Here is an 18,284-nt window from a genome sequence, read left to right as displayed (position 1 = left end):
AATAAAATTAAAAGTGGTAATTAGTTTTTATGATAGAGCAAGAATAATTCTACTGTTAAATAATCTATTTCATTCAAACGTGGTAGGCTAATTCATGCAAACATGGTAAGCTGTTTATCTACTATGCATCTTTCTACTTAAAACACAAAAAAGAAATAGAAAGATTGGTAAGGAATGTAATCTGGCCTAATTAAATTTAGAGATTGAATTAAATCTTCTAGAAAAACGTATCCAATTTCACTCCTCTCGTTTTTTTTTCAAGTGTTTGATAGCCTCTTCTTCTTTGGCTTTATTCCTTTGGTTCTGTATTTTGTTAAGTTTTCTTCTGTTGCTTAATTTTTTGTTTGGCTTGCTAGCTTTGATTTGGGGTTGTTCCTCTGTTTGGCTAACTTAGATTTGCTCCTGTATTTATTTCTTTTCAATAAAGCATTTTACCTCTATATATATATATATATATATATCCTAAAAGATGAATGAAGATGCAACTGTTATGTATCAGGGAGCTTGTGCTGCATGCAAGCACCAGCGAAAAAGATGTGACATCAACTGCCCATTAGCCCCATATTTTCCGGCTAGCAAACATGAAGAGTTTCAAAATGTTCACAGGCTTTTTGGTGTGAATAACATGCTAAGGATTTTAGATTCAGTCCCCGATGATCTCAAAGACACAACTGCTGCAACACTGATCTTCGAAGCCCAGATGCGGAGGGACTATCCGGTGAAGGGCAGCGGCACTATAGAAGCGAAAATCCGAACCATGATAGATGACGCTGAAAAGGAGCTTTTTCTTGTGAAGAAACAGCTCGCTTATTGGAAGGAAACCACCAAAATGTTGGACCAAAAGGAGCAACTCGAAACCGTAGTAAATCAATCTTCATTAGCCCATTTACCACCTCATTTGGAGCAAAACAATGATGTTTCAGTACTGTTTCCTCACTCACAGCATCAAATCGGCACTCCATTTGATGCTGGTTATTATCAGCAACCACTGACAGCACTCGGACCAGTAAGACTACAATTCCATTTTTACTTTGTATTTCTATTTTTGGAGAGTAGAGTAATTAATTTATTATACGTACATTTCTATTAATTTGAATTTAGCGGAACGAAACAACGTTCGATTATCAATCCAATCTGGAAGAAGGTGCAGAGATCAAAGCCCTTGATGCCCAGCCTATGGATGAAATGATGGGTTCTTATCAGCATGGTTATGGTCTTGGCGATTCTGCAGAACCAGGAGGATCCAGGTTGTATATATACATATATATAAACTTAGGATTCTTTGTTTAATTCAAATATATGTCATTTTGAATTTTGAATGATATGTAAATGTTTAGTTTGATGAGCTTATATTCGATTATTTGTTCGTAGTTCATGAAAATGCAGGTATGAATTCCGGGATCGTGGGAAGCTGCAGCTTGCTGTAATTTCTGATGAAGATGAAGCAATGGAAGATGGAAGATGATTCTAATAATAAAGGGAAGCAAAGCATGGCCATCAAGATGGAAAGAAATTGATGGGAAATTTGCTTAATTTATAGTTTGTTATGTTTCTTTTCTAGGGTACAAGTGAACTGTTGTGTGTTTTGTACTTCTTATCTTATGTTTAATTTGAAAGGGATGTTTTTAATCATGCCTTTATTCATGTTGAATAAATTTGGAAATTCCGTCCAAATTGTATTTAAATAACATCATTAATTATGTTTTCAAATTGAGAATTAGTAATTACAATTAGAATAGAAATTATTTGTGGAGGATCGCTGTCTAATAAATTGAGGATCGCTGTCTAATAAATTTTACTTTGGGACTTAATGTTTAATTAGGACTAACACGAGTGTTTTTGTTACGGCATAATGTGTGTCTAAATATAGCAACAATTCAGAACAATCTCACATAGGAGAAAGTATTGAGTGTGCCCGGCACACCGTGCAACGGATTCTTTCGAGCCATACGCATTGTGCATGTATGACTCGGATGAATCAGTACACTATATATCTGGGACACCTAATATTTGTTCCTTATGCAGGTCGTGAGTTCCCGTCAAAGAGAGAAGAAATTTATTTGGTGGCCGAAATGGCCAAATGAATGGGAAACTCATCGGCTCCTCATCAGCTCGCTTCTACGGCCAACCTATCATCACTCTATTTATTGGAAAAAAAAAAAAAAAAAAATTTGGAGTTCAAGATCATATTCATGAGGTATACAGCAACTTATGATTTTTGTGGGTGGGAAGAATTTGAAGATATCAAGTTGGTGTCTTTTCTAGGGGGTTGTAAGTAAACTGTTGTGTTTTTTTGTACTTCTTATCAATGTTTAATTTGTAAGGGATGTTAATCAAGCCTTTATTCATGTTGTCCAACATCGTATTTAAATAACATTCTTAAAAGAAAATTTCAAACCAACTATAGTAATTACGATTAGAATAGAAATTAATTTTTTTGTCAGAAGCCAGTCATCCACTCCAGATGTTGTCTTAACAAATTTTATTTCTTAGGACTTGATATTTAAGTAAGACTAACACGAGTGTTTTTATAACTACATAATGTGTACGTCTAAATGCAACAATAATTTCGGACGGTCTCACATAGGTTGTTGGCTCTATTTATATCTTTATAAAGTTTTACTATGTACTAAAGATGTTACGAAAAAGAGAAGAAATTGATTTTGTGACCAAAAATGGCCAACCGAATGGAGGAGCACTTTGGCTCCTCATCCAGCTTGTCTCTTCCCGCAGTCTATCATTACCACATTTATCGAAAAATAAATAATTCGAAAAGAAATAAATAAATTGGAATTCAATATCATATTCATGATTTTGTATAACTTCTTATAATTTTATAGGGGAGATGAGGGGCAACAACATTTTTGGTCAGATGGAATTGCTTATTGGCATCTCAGCCCAGTGGGTACATGAAAAGATTGAACCAGAGATAAAACTGGCAGCTAGGGAAGAATTTGAAGATATCAATTGTCAAGTTGGACATATGTAACTTCCATAAAAATATATATATATATATATATATATATATATATTCAAAATTTCAAACAATTTATATATGTAAGAGTATTTATATGCGAATAAGCTCAGCAAACCAAGAACAAGCCCAATGGACATAATGCTAACTTACCTATAAACTAAGCCTAAGTTGGTCCATTTGATGGCCTAAACATGACTAGATGATGCCCCAAAACATGACAAAATAACAATGGGTACAAATAATCTTGTACTCTCTAACCCAAAATAGTTGTCTACTTTGACAACTATCACTCATTAAGGTTTTTCAAAAAGTTATTCGATCTCTTCTAGAAGCATGGACATTGAAAAATACTCGGAAAAACATTTCGAAATCAGTCTAATCAAACTCTAATAATCAGTAATCACAATCCGGGCAGCATAGTTAGTACACCGTAGTAGATAATGTAGTGCAGTACAGGATTGATAAGACAAAAAAATTGCATCCAACAAAGCAGTTGATGTAGTTTGAAAAGAAGGCATGAATGTCTACATATGTCCAAATCTTAAACAGCACAGCTTTTGAGCCCTCAAATTAGAAGCAACTATTGTGTTCAAACCACAATTATTACTATCTCGATACTGAGCAACCCCAATATATTGCATCACTAATAAAGTCTTTGATGGCTAAAAATATATTATAAATAAATAAATAAAAATAAAGACTTTCCAATATATGTTTCAAAATTACGTGTACGTGTTAATGATAATGTACCAAATAATTCATGTGAATGTTGAAAGCGTGAAAGTCGGAAACCACACTTTGAATGTAAATGCAACTGGTCTAATCATCTCATTTAATAATGATAATCATTGAAATTTCTGTGTAAAAATCAAATAATTAATAAAGAAGTTATATTCTTTACTGTCTATGCAAAAAAACAATAGATACTGTTTATTTATGTCTGAGCCCGGGTTCGAACCGGGGACCTCTAGTGTGTGAGACTAGCGTGATAACCAACTACACCACCCAGACGTTGTGCTAATGTAACAAAAAATAATATATATATATATATATTGTAAACAAATAAAGGGCTGCGCTGTCATTTTCCTACCCTCTCTCTCCCTCTTGTTCGTTGTTTTCCCGACATGACATGAACCGAGTGAGGCTCGGTTGTAATGTCAATTATAAAGAATCAAATTAGCCATAATAGTTTTCTTTGAGTGGCTGTCAACAATGACATATGTAGCTTTTTTGTAGGGTTGTTTTGCCACTTCCATCTAAGGAAAAAGACCTTCACTTTTTTATTGGCTAAAATATTTATTCAATATTCAAATATGGACAAGTTTACCATATGCAATTTGGGTTGACTAGACCCGCCATTTTATTTCTTTTTTCTAAAATAAGTAATATTATAAAGATGATATTAGTCTCCATCACTTTATCAAATAATAGAAATCCAAAAATAATTCTCTTTTTAATCTTTTCTTAAATTAAAATAGGTAAGCAGCATTAAGAATTATTAATTTGTGACAAGGACAATCCGGATCCCCCTTACAAATTGGAGGGAATATTGTTGTTATAAATAATATTTTATAATTATAAATAATAACATTAAATACCATTATATAATTACAAATAACATTATTTCACATAACATTAATTAAAGATTATATTTAACACAAAAATATAGTTATAAATAACATTAAATTTTGTAATTTTTATTTAGTTGCATACATGATGTAATTAAGTACTCTATTTTCTACTTTTGTTATCCCAGTTTGAAGTTTAAACTAGACGCATACAATAACATGAATTATGTAAATTTGTTGTGTCATTAATTTTCATCTATTCTAATCCCGATTTAGTGTTGTTGTAAGGTCAATATATAATTGTTACATAGACAAATGTAATTTGTTGTATTGCCAATTTAATTAATTTTTTTAAATATATATGTAATTTTTAATGGGATAAGTGCAGAAAGTATACTTTTTGTAGCATTTTTAATTTCTATTTTAAAAATTGTATAATAAAAATTCTTAATCTTTTGATATTGTGCAAAATTCCCCTCTGTCAAAAATTTGACATAAATTAATGTTGAAATACTTATTTTGTCCTTTTATTCTTCTCAAAATGCCCATGCAATCATCTCAGTCAACAAACACTGTTCTCTCTCTCTCATTTCTGCTTGAAGATTTGGCCAGAGGAGACAATGACAGGTTGGCCATTAAAGACCCGAAAATTTGGCAGATGACTCGTTGGGAGGTTTTTTTGATGGTCGACGAAAACCGGTGAAAGGTGATGGAAACTTCGTATATATTGGTATTTAATGTTCAAGATTTTGATAAATAGTAATAAGATCTACCTTTCTACTATATTAAATGGATAGAAAGTACAAACTCATAATCCTCACAAAATAAATTTAAGAATTCGGTCTAAAAATCATTCCTAAAAAAAAAAAAAAAAAAAGTTATACACACAAACGAAGGAGGATGTAAAAAATATTTGTTTTTGATAAATTGATGTAGACTTGACAAGGTTGTTTCGAAATTAACCCAAAAGAACTTTTTCTTTTTACGATTACCAAGACACACAAAAGTAAATTTTCAAAGTAAAAGCTAGCGCATTTGTTGTAACTGGGAAAATGCCCCACTTCTAGACAGTGCTTTTAACTCAGAGTCTAATAAACTGGTAACCAGATGCTGCTTTTGGGTAATTAATGACTTTTGATGTTTGCTTAAGTTGCCCATTAAAGAGGTAAAAATGATGCTAATTAGTAGAAAGAAAAAAAAAAAACACACGATACCAAATGACTGAAAGACACAATAAATTCCAAACAAGAGTAGCAAAAGAGAGGTCCACGTTCGTCATTATATTACAGAGAGTTGTGTGTCTTCTTCTTCTTCTTCTTCTTCCTCCCTACATCGATCACCCACCACCTTTAACAACAGAATGTCAGATTATGATCTTACCAAAACGACATGCATGTGATTCTCTGAACAAATTAAATGACCGAAAACCCGCAACTTTTGACACCTGAGGGGCATATTTGGCAACAAACATGCAAAAACCACGTTCAGAAATCAACCACATTATTTATGGAAAACCCACATTATTTATGGAAAACCCTATATAGAAAACAATTAGCTCGATCTCTAACTCTAAGGACCAAAAGAAAAAGATCAAAAAGCCCTTTCAGTGCCCGGACCCTCTGCTTAGCATATCCTTGAACCTCTTCAATGAATCAAGTCTCTGCATCTTCAATTGTTGCCTAAACCTGTTGATAAAATCATCAGCTTTTGCATCAACCGCTTCGTCTTCCTTTAACGACGCCGTATCACTACCCTTCTCTTTCGTCTCCGGCAGCTCATGATCAACGACCTCCACCTCCTCGAATTTCGGAAAAACTGACTTCTCGCTCGCCGACTTCGTCACCTTCGCCGGAGGGCTGGACGGAGTCTCGCCGCTCGCGTCGGACTTGCTTCTTTTCACGTGATGGTCTGGATCCTGCTGACTGGGGTGTTGGTCCAGGGTTTGATGGTGAGCTGGGTTGGTGTGTTGGGTATCGGGCGGTGATGGTTCGGGCTGTTCAGATCTGTAGAGAGGGAAATCGAATGACCTGACTCGGTTTAGCAGAGACGGGACTCGGACGAGTTGGGGGGAGTCCCGTTCACCAAACTGTTGTTGTTGTTGATGATGATGATAGTCTTGGGCTCTGTAGAGAGAGAAATCGAATGACGACACTCGGTCTAGCAGAGACGGGACTCGGACGAGTTGGGGCGAGTGGCCTTCGCCAAACTGTTGTTGTTGATGTTGATGATGATGATGATGATTGTCTAGTGCTCTGTAGAGAGAGAAATCGAATGACCTGACTCGTTCTAACAGAGACGGGACTCGGACGAGTCGGGGGGAGTGGCCTTCACCGAATTGTTGATGTTGATGTTTGTTCAAGTTTGAAGTGATGAATATTGTGCCGATCACGAGGTTCAGTACGCAGAAGAGGACGGTGGGTGTGAACCAGCTCATCATGAAAGCCCACATAGCGTCGTCGTTTTAGCTGTATATTGTTGCAGTAGAGAGACAGATCGATTTGTAACTTGTAAAAGAGAGCGGAGTGATATGGAGAGAGATTTATTAGAGAGAGAGAGCGAGAGAGAGAGAGCAGAGAGAGGTGAGTGATAGTCTGATAGAGAAGTTATGAAGTATTTATGCTTGGGAGTGGAAGAGAACAAAGAAAGGGTAGGTACAAGAGTCCGCAGAGAGAGAGAGAGGAATAGAGACATATGGAAATGGAAATTGTATTAATGTGATAATGTCAAGTCGATACATCAAGTGAGAAAGGGATGGAGAGAGAACTAGGTTAGGTAAAAGTGGCGGTGGTGAAAAGCAAATGGAAATGCAAAATGTCAAGTTTATCACATCTACAGTAATTAAGAATAAGGGGATGTATTTTACCAATTGCGGTCATTAATTGTTGTTAATGTAGTCATTGTTGTTAGTGTAGTCGCTTCCGTTGTTATGAAATTGATGAATTCAATAAATTAAACTTGGAAATAACCTCCATCACTTGGATATATCTGTTTCTCTTCACACACAAATTTGTTGTAGTAACGTGTATATATATTAATCTGTACCAAACACAACATTTCTAATTCCCTAGTAATTTTATTTATTTATTTTTATTATTTTTGTGGACTTTTCGTAAATGTATCTTGTCATTACTATCAATAATTTTTCTTGATTAACAATAATTATAAGGGCAAAGTACAAAAAAACCCGACTTGTAGCCATTTTCAGAAAACCCTACTCGTTTAATCATCCGTAAATGTATCTTATCATTACTATCAATAATTTTTCTTGGTTAACAATAACTATAAGGGCAAAGTACAGAAAACTCGACTTGTAGCCTTTTTCAGAAAACTCTACTCGTCTAATTTTTTACCAAATAATCTTCCTCGATTTGTAACTCTTTCCAACAAATAGTATACTACTTAATCTTGCCAATGACAGCATGTTTTTTTTAATTTTATTTCTTTTTTACAGAGAAAATAAGATAATTAAGTGGTATTATGTATATTAAAAATATGAGTCAGAGATGCATGCATGAATATATCCATTTGATGTCAAAACAGAACCATGAATCTTTTTAAAGAATCTCTTGAAGAAAGATTATCATAATTGGTACAATAAATTTTTTTTTTTTTTGGATGGTAATAATTGGTACAATATTGAACACAAGTGATCTTCCATGTCTATGTAAAAAGCAAAGACGAAGACCTGGTGGTCATCCGTGCTTCTATGTTGAAGTTCAACAGTATCAGAAAAGATATATATAAATATATATACGTCATGAGAGTGAGATATATACACGTCATGAGAGTGATTTGGACGTAGACGACGTTGATTTTAATAAAGGTCGTCCAATGAGTAACATTATTAAGTGTACGGGACTTGTGGCCCGACATGTCAACGTGTTCACACTTAAGTCGTTAAACCAGCATGTGGCTAATGATCGCGTTTTGTGCGGGTTGGGCCACAATTTCTCCTGGATTCTGTAGAATTTCTTACATGTTTGACTAATGGAATTGCCATTTCAAATTTTACCGAGTACTCCTTCTGAATTTATACATTATCTAAATGCTGCGTAGTATATGTTTATGAGATATATTAGGATTGGAGAAGTACCAATGAACTAGGTGTTACAACTTACAAAAAAAAAAAAAAAAAAAAAAAAAAAAAAAGAAGAAGAAGAAGAAGAAGAAGAAGAAACCCATATAAATGGTCGATATACAGGATTATTTAATAATTTAAATTTTTAAATAAATAGATAAGTAACTACTCGTTACAGTTGGTATTAGAGTCTGACACAGTCTTTGATCCGATGCCACGCCAAGCGTCAGGCCCGAAAAGCGTCCGGGTAAGCAAAGTGGCTCGACCGTAACGAGGGCATTGCGAGTTTAGATGGGGGAGAATATTACAAGACGTACTTGTCCCATGTTGGATCCGAATAGAGTGTGAAAGGGGCATAAATAGATGAGCATACAATATTACCGAATAACTTAAGTTTTTTGATAAATGGATAAGCGTCCACCCATTACATAAGAGTGTACACCGTTTAGATTGGACCCATTTTTAATAAAAATTAAAACCGAATCAAATAGGAAAAGTACTAATGAAACCAAAACATAATAAAATGATTATATTTTTTACCCTGCATAATATATATATATATATATATATATTATAAAATATAATAATCAATTGTGATATAATGTTTTATTATATATTATAATTTTATAGTTTGGTGAAAAAAGACTAATCTTATAATTTTTATTATTGATAGGGTTTAATACAAAACCGAAAAAAAAAAAAAAAAAAAAAAGACAAAACAAAACAAAACCTTGAACTATGGGGAAACCTGCGACTAACTTCATGAACTTCCAAAAATGCAAGAAACCCCCTGAACTATGCAAAAAAGTTACAGATTAACCCATCCGTCACTGTTTAGATCGGATCTTGCTGTTAAAGTAATCACGTGATGGTCACATTGCACATACTATATTTTTAATGACCATAATGCCCTCATGACCATGAAAAATACACTAATGCCCCTTATTTTAACTATTAAATCCATACCCCTTTTTATAAACCCCAAACCCAAACACACCCTTACACTGTTGATCTTCTTCCCAGCGTTGCCTAAATGAAAAGAAATAAAAAATAAAAAAAATCAACTCACGAACTAATATTTCCTTTTCCCATTCCACTTAATCTTTCTCGTCCTCGATTAAGGTCCATCCACGATCAGCCCTTAAACCCAACCTCTACTCTCAACCTCTCCATTAGCGTCCTTCACCTTTCTATTCTTCTCTTTTGCGGTACAGTGGGTGTCCAATTCCGGGGTGCAATACCAGGTTCGGGATTCTTTTCCAACCACGGTTGATTGGGTCTGTCGGGCATCGCGGGTAGCATTCTTCTCCGGCCACGGTTTGTTGGTCGCTGTTTTGCATCGCTTACAGGTTTGGTGCTGGAATTGTGTTCTTCTCTAGTTGTGGGTTGTTGCGCCATCGACTGTGGGTACGGTTGTCATCTTCTTTTCTTTTGGTGAAGTGGGTGCAAAATCCAGCGTGTTTGTGGGTCGAGGTCAAATTCCAGTGCCATGGTTTGAGTCCGATTCCGGTTGGGATTCATCTCCGGCGGGATTTGTTGGGTCCTGCCGGTCTCGGTGGTAGCCATCGTTGTCGAGTTTGTGTTTAATTTGCAGGGCTGTGGTGTTGTTGCAAGTATGTTTTGTGACTAATTTGTGATGATGGTGGATAGTTGTTTGCTGCAATAGTGTGAATTTACAGCTCTGGATTGTTGATTACATGGTCTGATTTTATGAATTGGGGTGTTGATTGTGGGGTTATGATTGGGTGTAAGATTTGGTTTGTTTGATTGATTACAGATGTGGTGGTTTGTGGGTGTTTATGCATTTTTTGGGGGTGAGCACGATGATCGATTTGGATAGTAACCAAAGGGTCGAATGAGCAGAAGGCGATGAATTTCGGCCAAGGGCTTTCTTTCCAATGCCGGAAACCAGCATCATCGCATCCTTGCCTCCAGACTAGAATCATCGCCATCATCATGTCTGTAATGACCCGGTCATTTTACTTCCTTTCCTTTTTTTGGAAATTTTCTTTTTTCGTCTTTTCCTTATTTCGTCCTCTTCTCATTTTTCACTTTTACTTGCATAACCTCATTTTTGGTGCTCGGATTTGATTCCGGCCTTGCACACATCCATGATATTTAATTTCCAAGGTATCTACATTTTTACTTTTGTAGAAAAGCATATAAAATGTTTACTTTTCTTGTAAAGGGCAAAAATGCATTACTTTTGGTAATTGCTCTAAACTTGAGGGGGTTTTGTGTAATTAAATAAAGTAAATATTTTTCGTCTTAAGGTCCATTTTGTAATTTAATTTGGAAGATATTTTCAAAAAGAACCTTTTTGCAATTTTCCAAAAATGTAACAGTAGGCATTTGGGTGGAGAGACTTGGAACCATAATCTATTGACACATGGAGGGTGGAGATTCATCCACTTGTTGGCCTAGGATTGGATCACTTATTGGCTTGGATGGTTGATAAGTGTAGGCATAGGATTAAACCTAGAAGGGAACCTTAGGATGATGACAAGTGTAGGTCTCACATTTAGTCTTGCAAATTGTTTTTGGGCCACTTTGGGATTATGGTTTTAAAGAAGGGTTTTTGTGCAATTGACCAAACTAGTGTGTGTTGACCATGGTGTAAGACCACATAGTGAGTGGAGGATTTCTATTTCCTCCACTCACGTTCTCTCACACTTGGCTTCATCATCTCCCTCTCATGTAAAGAAAACCCTAGTCTCCATGGAAGAAGCTTGAAGCCTTAAGCTTTGACCTTCATTTTTGGCTACCTTCCACTCACCCTAGACCTTTAAACTTGGAACACTTTAGATTCCTCTCACTCTCCTCTACAAAACCCTTGTTTGGTTTTTCATTTTTGAGCTCGGTTGCCTTGGATTCAAAAGGAACAATCCTCTTGTGAGGTAGGGGGTCTTATCATTTATCTTCCAAGTAATTTAATTGTTCTTATAATGATATCAAAGTTATATGCATGTCTTGTATTGAAATAAGAAATAAATGACTAATTGTAACTTGTATGAAATTCACTTTAGACTTGATAAATGGCATGACCATGACTTGATCTTTATTGTGTATTAATTTGGCATGATTTAAATGAGCTTTTAAATCTAGAGGATTAATTGATTTATGTTGATTTAAATTCAAATTAATTATACCATACTTGTAATTCATTTGTGACTTGATATAAAGCATGGCCATGAATTACTCCATGTCATATATTAAATTGGAATCATTTGGACAATTCTTGAAATCTAGAGAAATTACCTAGTTGGTCTACTTAATTTCTACCATGTTAAACTAATGATTTAATCATGTAATCCATGGAACTCATTATGTTTTATCACATATCGTGTAACGACCCAGTCATTTGCCTTCCTTTCCTTTTTCCTGAAATTTTACGAATGAAATTTTTTCGTTTAATTTTCCTTTCTGAGCTCTGTTTTGTGTCGCTTAGTGTCATCTCGAGTGCTCGGAATTAGTTCCTGAGACTCTTTTCCATGGATTGACAACTTCATTTGAGGACCGAGTCATTTTCACATTTTTCGTTTTTCGACACTATTCACTTTTCGTCATTTTCCCTATTTCGTCCTTTTCCCTATTTTGTCTTTTCCCCGTTTGACACTTTGTTGGCGTAACCACACTTCTTGTGTTCGGAGTTGGTTTTTGACTTCATGTATCTCCATCTTGAGTGGTTTCCATGAAATACTTATCTTTACTTTTGCAAGAAAGTACTCTGGTTGCTCCCGGTGTCCATAGGGGCATGGATGCAAAGTTCTTTGAAATTATTTTCTTTTCTTGGGGTATTTTTCGTAAATATCTTTTGAAGATATTTTATTTCAGGGGTTTTTAAGAAAATATTTTTGGAAGATATTTTTATTTTGGGCCATAAGTGCAGTTTTCACTTTTTGGAGGGGTCATTATGCAATTAATGAAAGTTATTGCAAAATGTCTTGTTTGAGCTTGGATCCTTGTACGGGATTCATCTTCACATTTCGTCGAGTTGTGTACTCTTGGAATTTCCTCCTGATCGATGTTTTCTAGTTTCAGGGTTTCTGGCCCCGGTTTGCGCCAAATTTGTTTTGGGCATAACTTTCTGCTCGGGACTCGATTTTTGACGTCGTTTCTTCCGTTATTCATATTTTATCATTTTGAATCTTTTTCGTTCACAAAGTTTTGCCATTTGAGAGAATCAGCTCAAATTTTACTTTTTCGGACCTGACGGGGCCCGTTCGAGGTACTTTTTGAGATTTCTATAAAAGGGGGATGAGATATTTCATTTTTATGCACGACCTGGAGCTCCCATGGTAGCCCAAGGGGTGCTGCCATCTTCTCTCTCCTCTTTTGGTTCACTTTTCCTTGATGGAAAGTTTTCGGCCTTAACGTTTGTTGTTCCCCTCGCCGTGCTCTACCTTTCCCCCTTATTAGAATTCAGTTTTGACCATTTCTTGAGTTTGGTTTTGAGGTCAAGTTATGAATTTGATGGGGCTTTCATGGGGGTTATGTTCACGGCGTTGTCCCCGATAAAACCTAGTAGTTTCGTCGGATTCGGAGCCGTTCCATTTTGGTGGGCCTTTGGGATTTTCATCTCAAATTGAGGTAGGAGATACTCTAGGTTTAAATTTTTGTTATATAGCATGTTTGTGATACTTATACTACTTGTTTGCATGATTAAATATAAAATCTAGAGATTTTATTATTTATTTTTCTTGTACGGGATCTAATTTTTCCAGTTGCTCATGACTTGGTTTAAACATGTAGCGTGATTTTATATTGCCCCTTGATATGCTCATTGTCGTGTATTAAAATTGGAACACTTGAATAAGTATTAAAGATTTTATTTAATATTTATCTTAGGTGAAAGATTAATTCACATGGCCTTAACTAGCTTAAAATCAATATGTGTTAGCATATTAAATTAGGCCTTAGCATGCTCTCCAACATAGTTGAATTTGAAAGTGATTGGAGGTGTTTTGAAAATTAGTAATTATTAATTAATTTACCCCGAGTGCACTATTCACTCTATTTAAATTCTGACTTGATATTATTGATTGACATGCCATATAGTTTCACATATATTTGATTTAGAATATTCGGTTAGGTTTTGAAACCTTTTATTTAATTAAATTCCATGTTTAAGATTTAATCCTCATGGTGATATACAACTTGGAATTATATTGTGGCATGCTAGAAAATTAAGTTTTTGTATGGTTGTTCACATGTATTAAATTGGAATTTATTGCATGAGAATTGCAACTTTTGTTTTATATTTAACTTTAGTGAAGGTTTAATTCGCATGATCGTAAATTGAATGAAATAAACTTGTAATGTGATATTACATTAGTCCTTTGCATGTTTTCCAACATAGGTTAATTTGAGAGTATTTGGTTAAGTTTGAAAATCAAGAGATTTTAATTAAAAGAATTAATTAAAATCTATTTTGTGGTCCCATTAGCTTAATTAAGGTTTTAACTTGATATTTGTATTGGCCATGACTTGTTTACTAGTATATATTAATTTGGGACTATTGGAAGTTGTTTTAGAACCTTGGTTATTAAATTAGCATGATTTAATTAAAGTTCTACTTTATTATTCCAACAACCTAATTGAGTTTTAGAATGGATATAGGTGATGACCATGCCATGTCCTTTAACATGTATTAAATTGAGGTTATTTGGAATTGAATCGGAATCTAGAGAATTTAATTATGTTTATCTATTTAAATTCTATCAATTTGCTCCATGATCTAGTTGTGTTTTAGAAAAGGTTTCTATATTCAAATCATGAACTTAGACTTGTTGTATATTTATTTGGTTATATTTTGAACATTGAATAACATAATTGCTATGTTTGTATTCGTGATAATATGTTTTCTTTATTGAATTTATTGTTGCCTTGTGTAATGATTTGCACACTTCGTGTTTAACATCTTTCATGCATAGCGTGTAACGAATCGCACACTGAAGATTCGACATTCATCATATCATATTAGTTGTGGATTTAGAGCATGTATTGTATAGGTTTCCAAATTTGGTTGTGCTTAGTAGATAGTTGATTATCTTGCATATTCCTGTTGATATATACGTTGTTGCACAACTTGTTGATTTTGAAAACTTGGGGATGTCGTTGTTTGACTATGGCTAGGACGTGGTTCTAGTATGGGGGATAGTCCCTCTATATGGTCTAGTGCGCGCATAGGGAGGTTACCCATGGACTAGTAACCCTAAAGTAACTATGTTGTCGGTCTGATCCGGCGTGACGTCCGAGTATCCACTTTGTTTGATTTCGCATTTCATTTTCAAGTTGATAACTAGATGATGTTGTAACTTGTTGTTTCTTATTTGTTGTTCCATTTTAAGTTACATGATGTTAACTTTGCGAAATTGTGCTTTTATGCGTTGTATTGGAAGTTCCAATGTTGATTAAATTGCATCGATATTGAAAATTGTGTTTTGACGTTCTAACAAAGCTTAGGATTGATCCTATTGATTCATTTATAACTTAGACGTTAGGTGGCATGACCCACTTCTGTTGTTTTTGTGCTTTAGATTTCAAGCTGATAGCTTTAAGAAATTGTATTTTGTTGCCTTCTATAATATGCTTTTATGTGGTTAGATTGCATTGAAGTTGTAAATTGCGGTTTGATTGTTCAGCATGGCCTAGGATGATTCCTTAGACTTATTTAGAACATAGACGTTAGGTGACATGATCACTTTAGTTGTTTCTGTATTTGAGATTGCAAGTTAATACCTTTAAGAACCTATATCTTGTTGCTTTGTATAACGTGCTTCTATATTGTTTAAATGGCATAGATGATGTGATTTATGCTAGAAACACTCTAAGGTTGCTTAAGATGCTCCCTGAGTCTCATTTCGATATAGACGTTAGGTGGCATGAACCCCTTTAACATGTTTCACCTTAAGGTGATAAATTTGTAAAATGCTAGGTCGATGCATGCTCATCTCCTACGAGTAGTTTTATGTTACTCACTCCTACGATACTGGGGCATATTTCAGGTACGAAGACTTGGTTCGTGACGCCTAGCATTCCTTGGATGTCGTGTAGCTTTCAAGTTTCCATTTCATGCGAATGTTAGCATGAAATGTCATTTTGTAGACTTATATGTCAAAATATGTATATTTGATTCCAAGTATGTAATGTGTACTTAAGTACACTTCTTTCAATGTATTTGATATGTATGAGATGAGACAGGAGGTCAATGAACATTATATTGTATTCTATGTACTTTTTAACCTTACGAAATATTGTGAAAATCTTGAAAAATCGCAAGTCATTACTTCACCATGGTTGCATCGGGTGTGGGAATTCCATTCTTATTCTTTCATAGGGTCTCATAAATCATGTTTGAAGTGTGGCCAAGGGCCAAACGGTCATTTGATCCCGTTTTGTATTTTTGGATTCCGAGTTTTCATTCTAAGTTCCATTTTTGCCCGTTGAGGGGTCGGATTTTGTATTGGTGGTATTTTTAAGTCGTGGACCATTGTAGCACGTCCAAATAGGTAAGTTACGTTTGCGTGCATGGTCGTTTCCGGGCAAAACCTTATCGTTTGTGTTTTGAGCCTCTTGTGAATTCATTTCGCATTTTTTTTGCATATTCTGATCTAGGGGCATTATGGACCTTTCACATCAATTTTATTTTCTTCTTTTGACATGGTTGAATAGAAAACATGATTTTAGGGGGGTTTCTTCTTCGTGTTTTTCCAGAAAATGTCTTCTTGGTACCGGAAATCCTTCGTGAAGTTTCAGTTTCCAGTTTTTATTTAGCAGCTTTATGACCCTCTTGTTCAGTTCTGATATAGGGGCATTTTGGGGATTTCACAGTGAGTTTTTTCCGATCCCGTCCGCTTTGTCAGGTAGAAAACTCGATTTTAGGGGGGGTTTCTTCTTCGTGTTTTTCCAGAAAAGCTCGTCTTGACCTCCGTTTCAAGCCTCAGTTCTGGACAGATAAAAAAAAATGTAGCAGCAGCTAAGGGTTGCCACCAGCCATGTCTTTGGGCGCCGGCATGCGCGCCGGTGGGCTCGCGCATGGGCACCGTGTGCGTCATGGCCCTCGTCGGGCCGCCGCGATGTCAATTCTTCTTTTGAGCTTTTCTCCTTCGTCCGGACTCCGATTCAAGTGAATTTTTTTTTTGAACTTGACCAATTTTTCACTATCTTCCCAACGGTGTGCTCGGTTGCACCCGGTTCTTCCTGGATAATTACCAGTTTGCCCTTAAAGCTTTAAGTGTTCGTTTTTTGTCGTCATGTCGTTTCCCCTTCATCCGGACTCCGACTCATGCGATTCTTGAGCCCATCTTGATTAGTTTTTCGTTGTCCTTCCAGCGGTGTGCTCGGTGGCACCCGAATCCACAATTTTCAAAAATGACTATTTTGTCTCTGGGGGCTTATTTGTCATATTTTGACCTTTTGCTTCCGCATCAGTTCATATTGAGTTCCATGACCTCATGGAAGATCACTTTGACTTCTTAGAGTCTTGTTTTCTGTTTTCGTTTCCGCATATCGGATCCGTTATCTGGTCAAATCTTCGGTTCATCACAGGACACGCTGGCCTAAAAATCAGAGTCGTCACGTATCGTGACTTGTTGCTCTACTTGTTGATTTTAGAAACTTGGGATATTATCAAGAACATGACTAGGCTAGGACTTGGTTCTAGTATGGGGGATTGTCCTTCTACAACTATAGTGCGCACTAGGGGAAGGTACCCGTGAGTTAATAGCCCTAAAGTGATCTCAAGAGTACGGTTTTAATCCGGGCAATATCCAAGTATCCACTTTGGCTTGATTTCGCATTTAAATTCCAAGTTGTTAACTTTGTGAATTTACATCTCATTGTGCTATGTTAAAAGTTTTAATGTCACTTTGATAGCATGAATTAAATTGTATTGAATTGCAAACTTGGTACAAAGATAAACCCATGCATTCCCTACGAGTAAACTTGTTTACTCACCCCTAAGTTACTGGGTGTTTTTCAGGTAAAGAAGTCATAATGTGGGATGCACGACAATCTTAGACTTGCTAGACTACTTGGAGTATTTTTTTGCTATGTTAGAATATGCACATGTTAGCATATCTTGTTCCATTTTGCTTACTATGTCAAAAACTTGTATTTATTGTTCAAGTCATGTAATGTGTACTTAAAGTGCACCTTTTGATACTCTATGGATGTGTTTGTAATGAGGCCAAGGGCCAAGAACAATTATATGACAAGTATGCTAACCTAACTTCATTGTTTGTCTATGGAAATTATGGGATTGATGCATTGAAGGGTTCTATTTTGCATATGACATGCCATGAGGCTATAGGCCATTGCAACATATCTATTTTATCACATTACATATGCTTGAATGCTCACTTTGGCAAACAACACCATCTTTGATGAAACAAAAACTCTAAGTAGCATTTTTAGGGAATTTTACCCTATCAGTTCCAGGGGCATTTCGGGTATTTCACAATACATTTTTTTTTCATTTTTCCTCACAAGTCACGTAGAAAACTCAATTTTGAAGGGGGTTTCTTCTTTGTGTTTTTCCAGAAAATGCTATTTTGGCCCTCAAAAATCTATTTTTTCAAAAAAATCATTGCTGCCTGGTTTTTGCCGATTTTAGTGCAAATGTACTCGGTACTATTCATCGACTTTTTTTTGAAAAGTG

At 35.4% G+C, this 18,284-nt stretch overlaps 2 protein-coding genes and 1 non-coding gene across 3 annotated transcripts; 1 reads left to right on the top strand and 2 right to left on the bottom strand.

Moving 5' to 3' along the window:
* The first annotated feature begins 469 nt into the window (after positions 1 to 469).
* Positions 470 to 1,465, top strand: LOC132278141 (LOB domain-containing protein 22-like). The gene is made up of 3 exons (XM_059779956.1): positions 470 to 1,006; positions 1,102 to 1,247; positions 1,387 to 1,465. The coding sequence occupies exons 1-3, from the start codon at positions 470 to 472 to the stop codon at positions 1,463 to 1,465; spliced, it is 762 nt and encodes a 253-aa protein (XP_059635939.1).
* A 2,449-nt stretch (positions 1,466 to 3,914) lies between these two features.
* Positions 3,915 to 3,988, bottom strand: TRNAV-CAC (transfer RNA valine (anticodon CAC)). The gene has a single exon. It is a non-coding gene; the product is annotated as a tRNA-Val (tRNA).
* Positions 3,989 to 5,996: 2,008 nt separating this feature from the next.
* Positions 5,997 to 7,245, bottom strand: LOC132275923 (pathogen-associated molecular patterns-induced protein A70). The gene has a single exon (XM_059777122.1). The coding sequence runs from the start codon at positions 6,992 to 6,994 to the stop codon at positions 6,149 to 6,151; it is 846 nt and encodes a 281-aa protein (XP_059633105.1). The 5' UTR covers positions 6,995 to 7,245; the 3' UTR covers positions 5,997 to 6,148.
* Between the last annotated feature and the right edge of the window lie 11,039 nt (positions 7,246 to 18,284).

This window comes from Cornus florida, unplaced genomic scaffold (genome assembly GCF_030987335.1).
Source record: "Cornus florida cultivar Cherokee Brave unplaced genomic scaffold, ASM3098733v1 CherokeeBrave_3.0.0_Hap2_Chr10, whole genome shotgun sequence".
In the NCBI taxonomy this organism is placed as follows: Eukaryota; Viridiplantae; Streptophyta; class Magnoliopsida; order Cornales; family Cornaceae; genus Cornus; species Cornus florida.
The sequence above is the reverse complement of the archived record's forward strand: the minus strand, read 5'-3'. Positions and strand labels throughout refer to the sequence as shown.

Coding starts and splice junctions, on each gene's coding strand:
- LOC132278141 (XM_059779956.1), top strand. CDS start 470: ATGAATGAAGATGCAACTGTTATGTATCAGGGAGCTTGTGCTGCATGC. Junction 1,007..1,101: donor CACTGACAGCACTCGGACCA/GTAAGACTACAA, acceptor ATTTGAATTTAG/CGGAACGAAACAACGTTCGA. Junction 1,248..1,386: donor GCAGAACCAGGAGGATCCAG/GTTGTATATATA, acceptor ATGAAAATGCAG/GTATGAATTCCGGGATCGTG.
- LOC132275923 (XM_059777122.1), bottom strand. CDS start 6,994: ATGTGGGCTTTCATGATGAGCTGGTTCACACCCACCGTCCTCTTCTGC.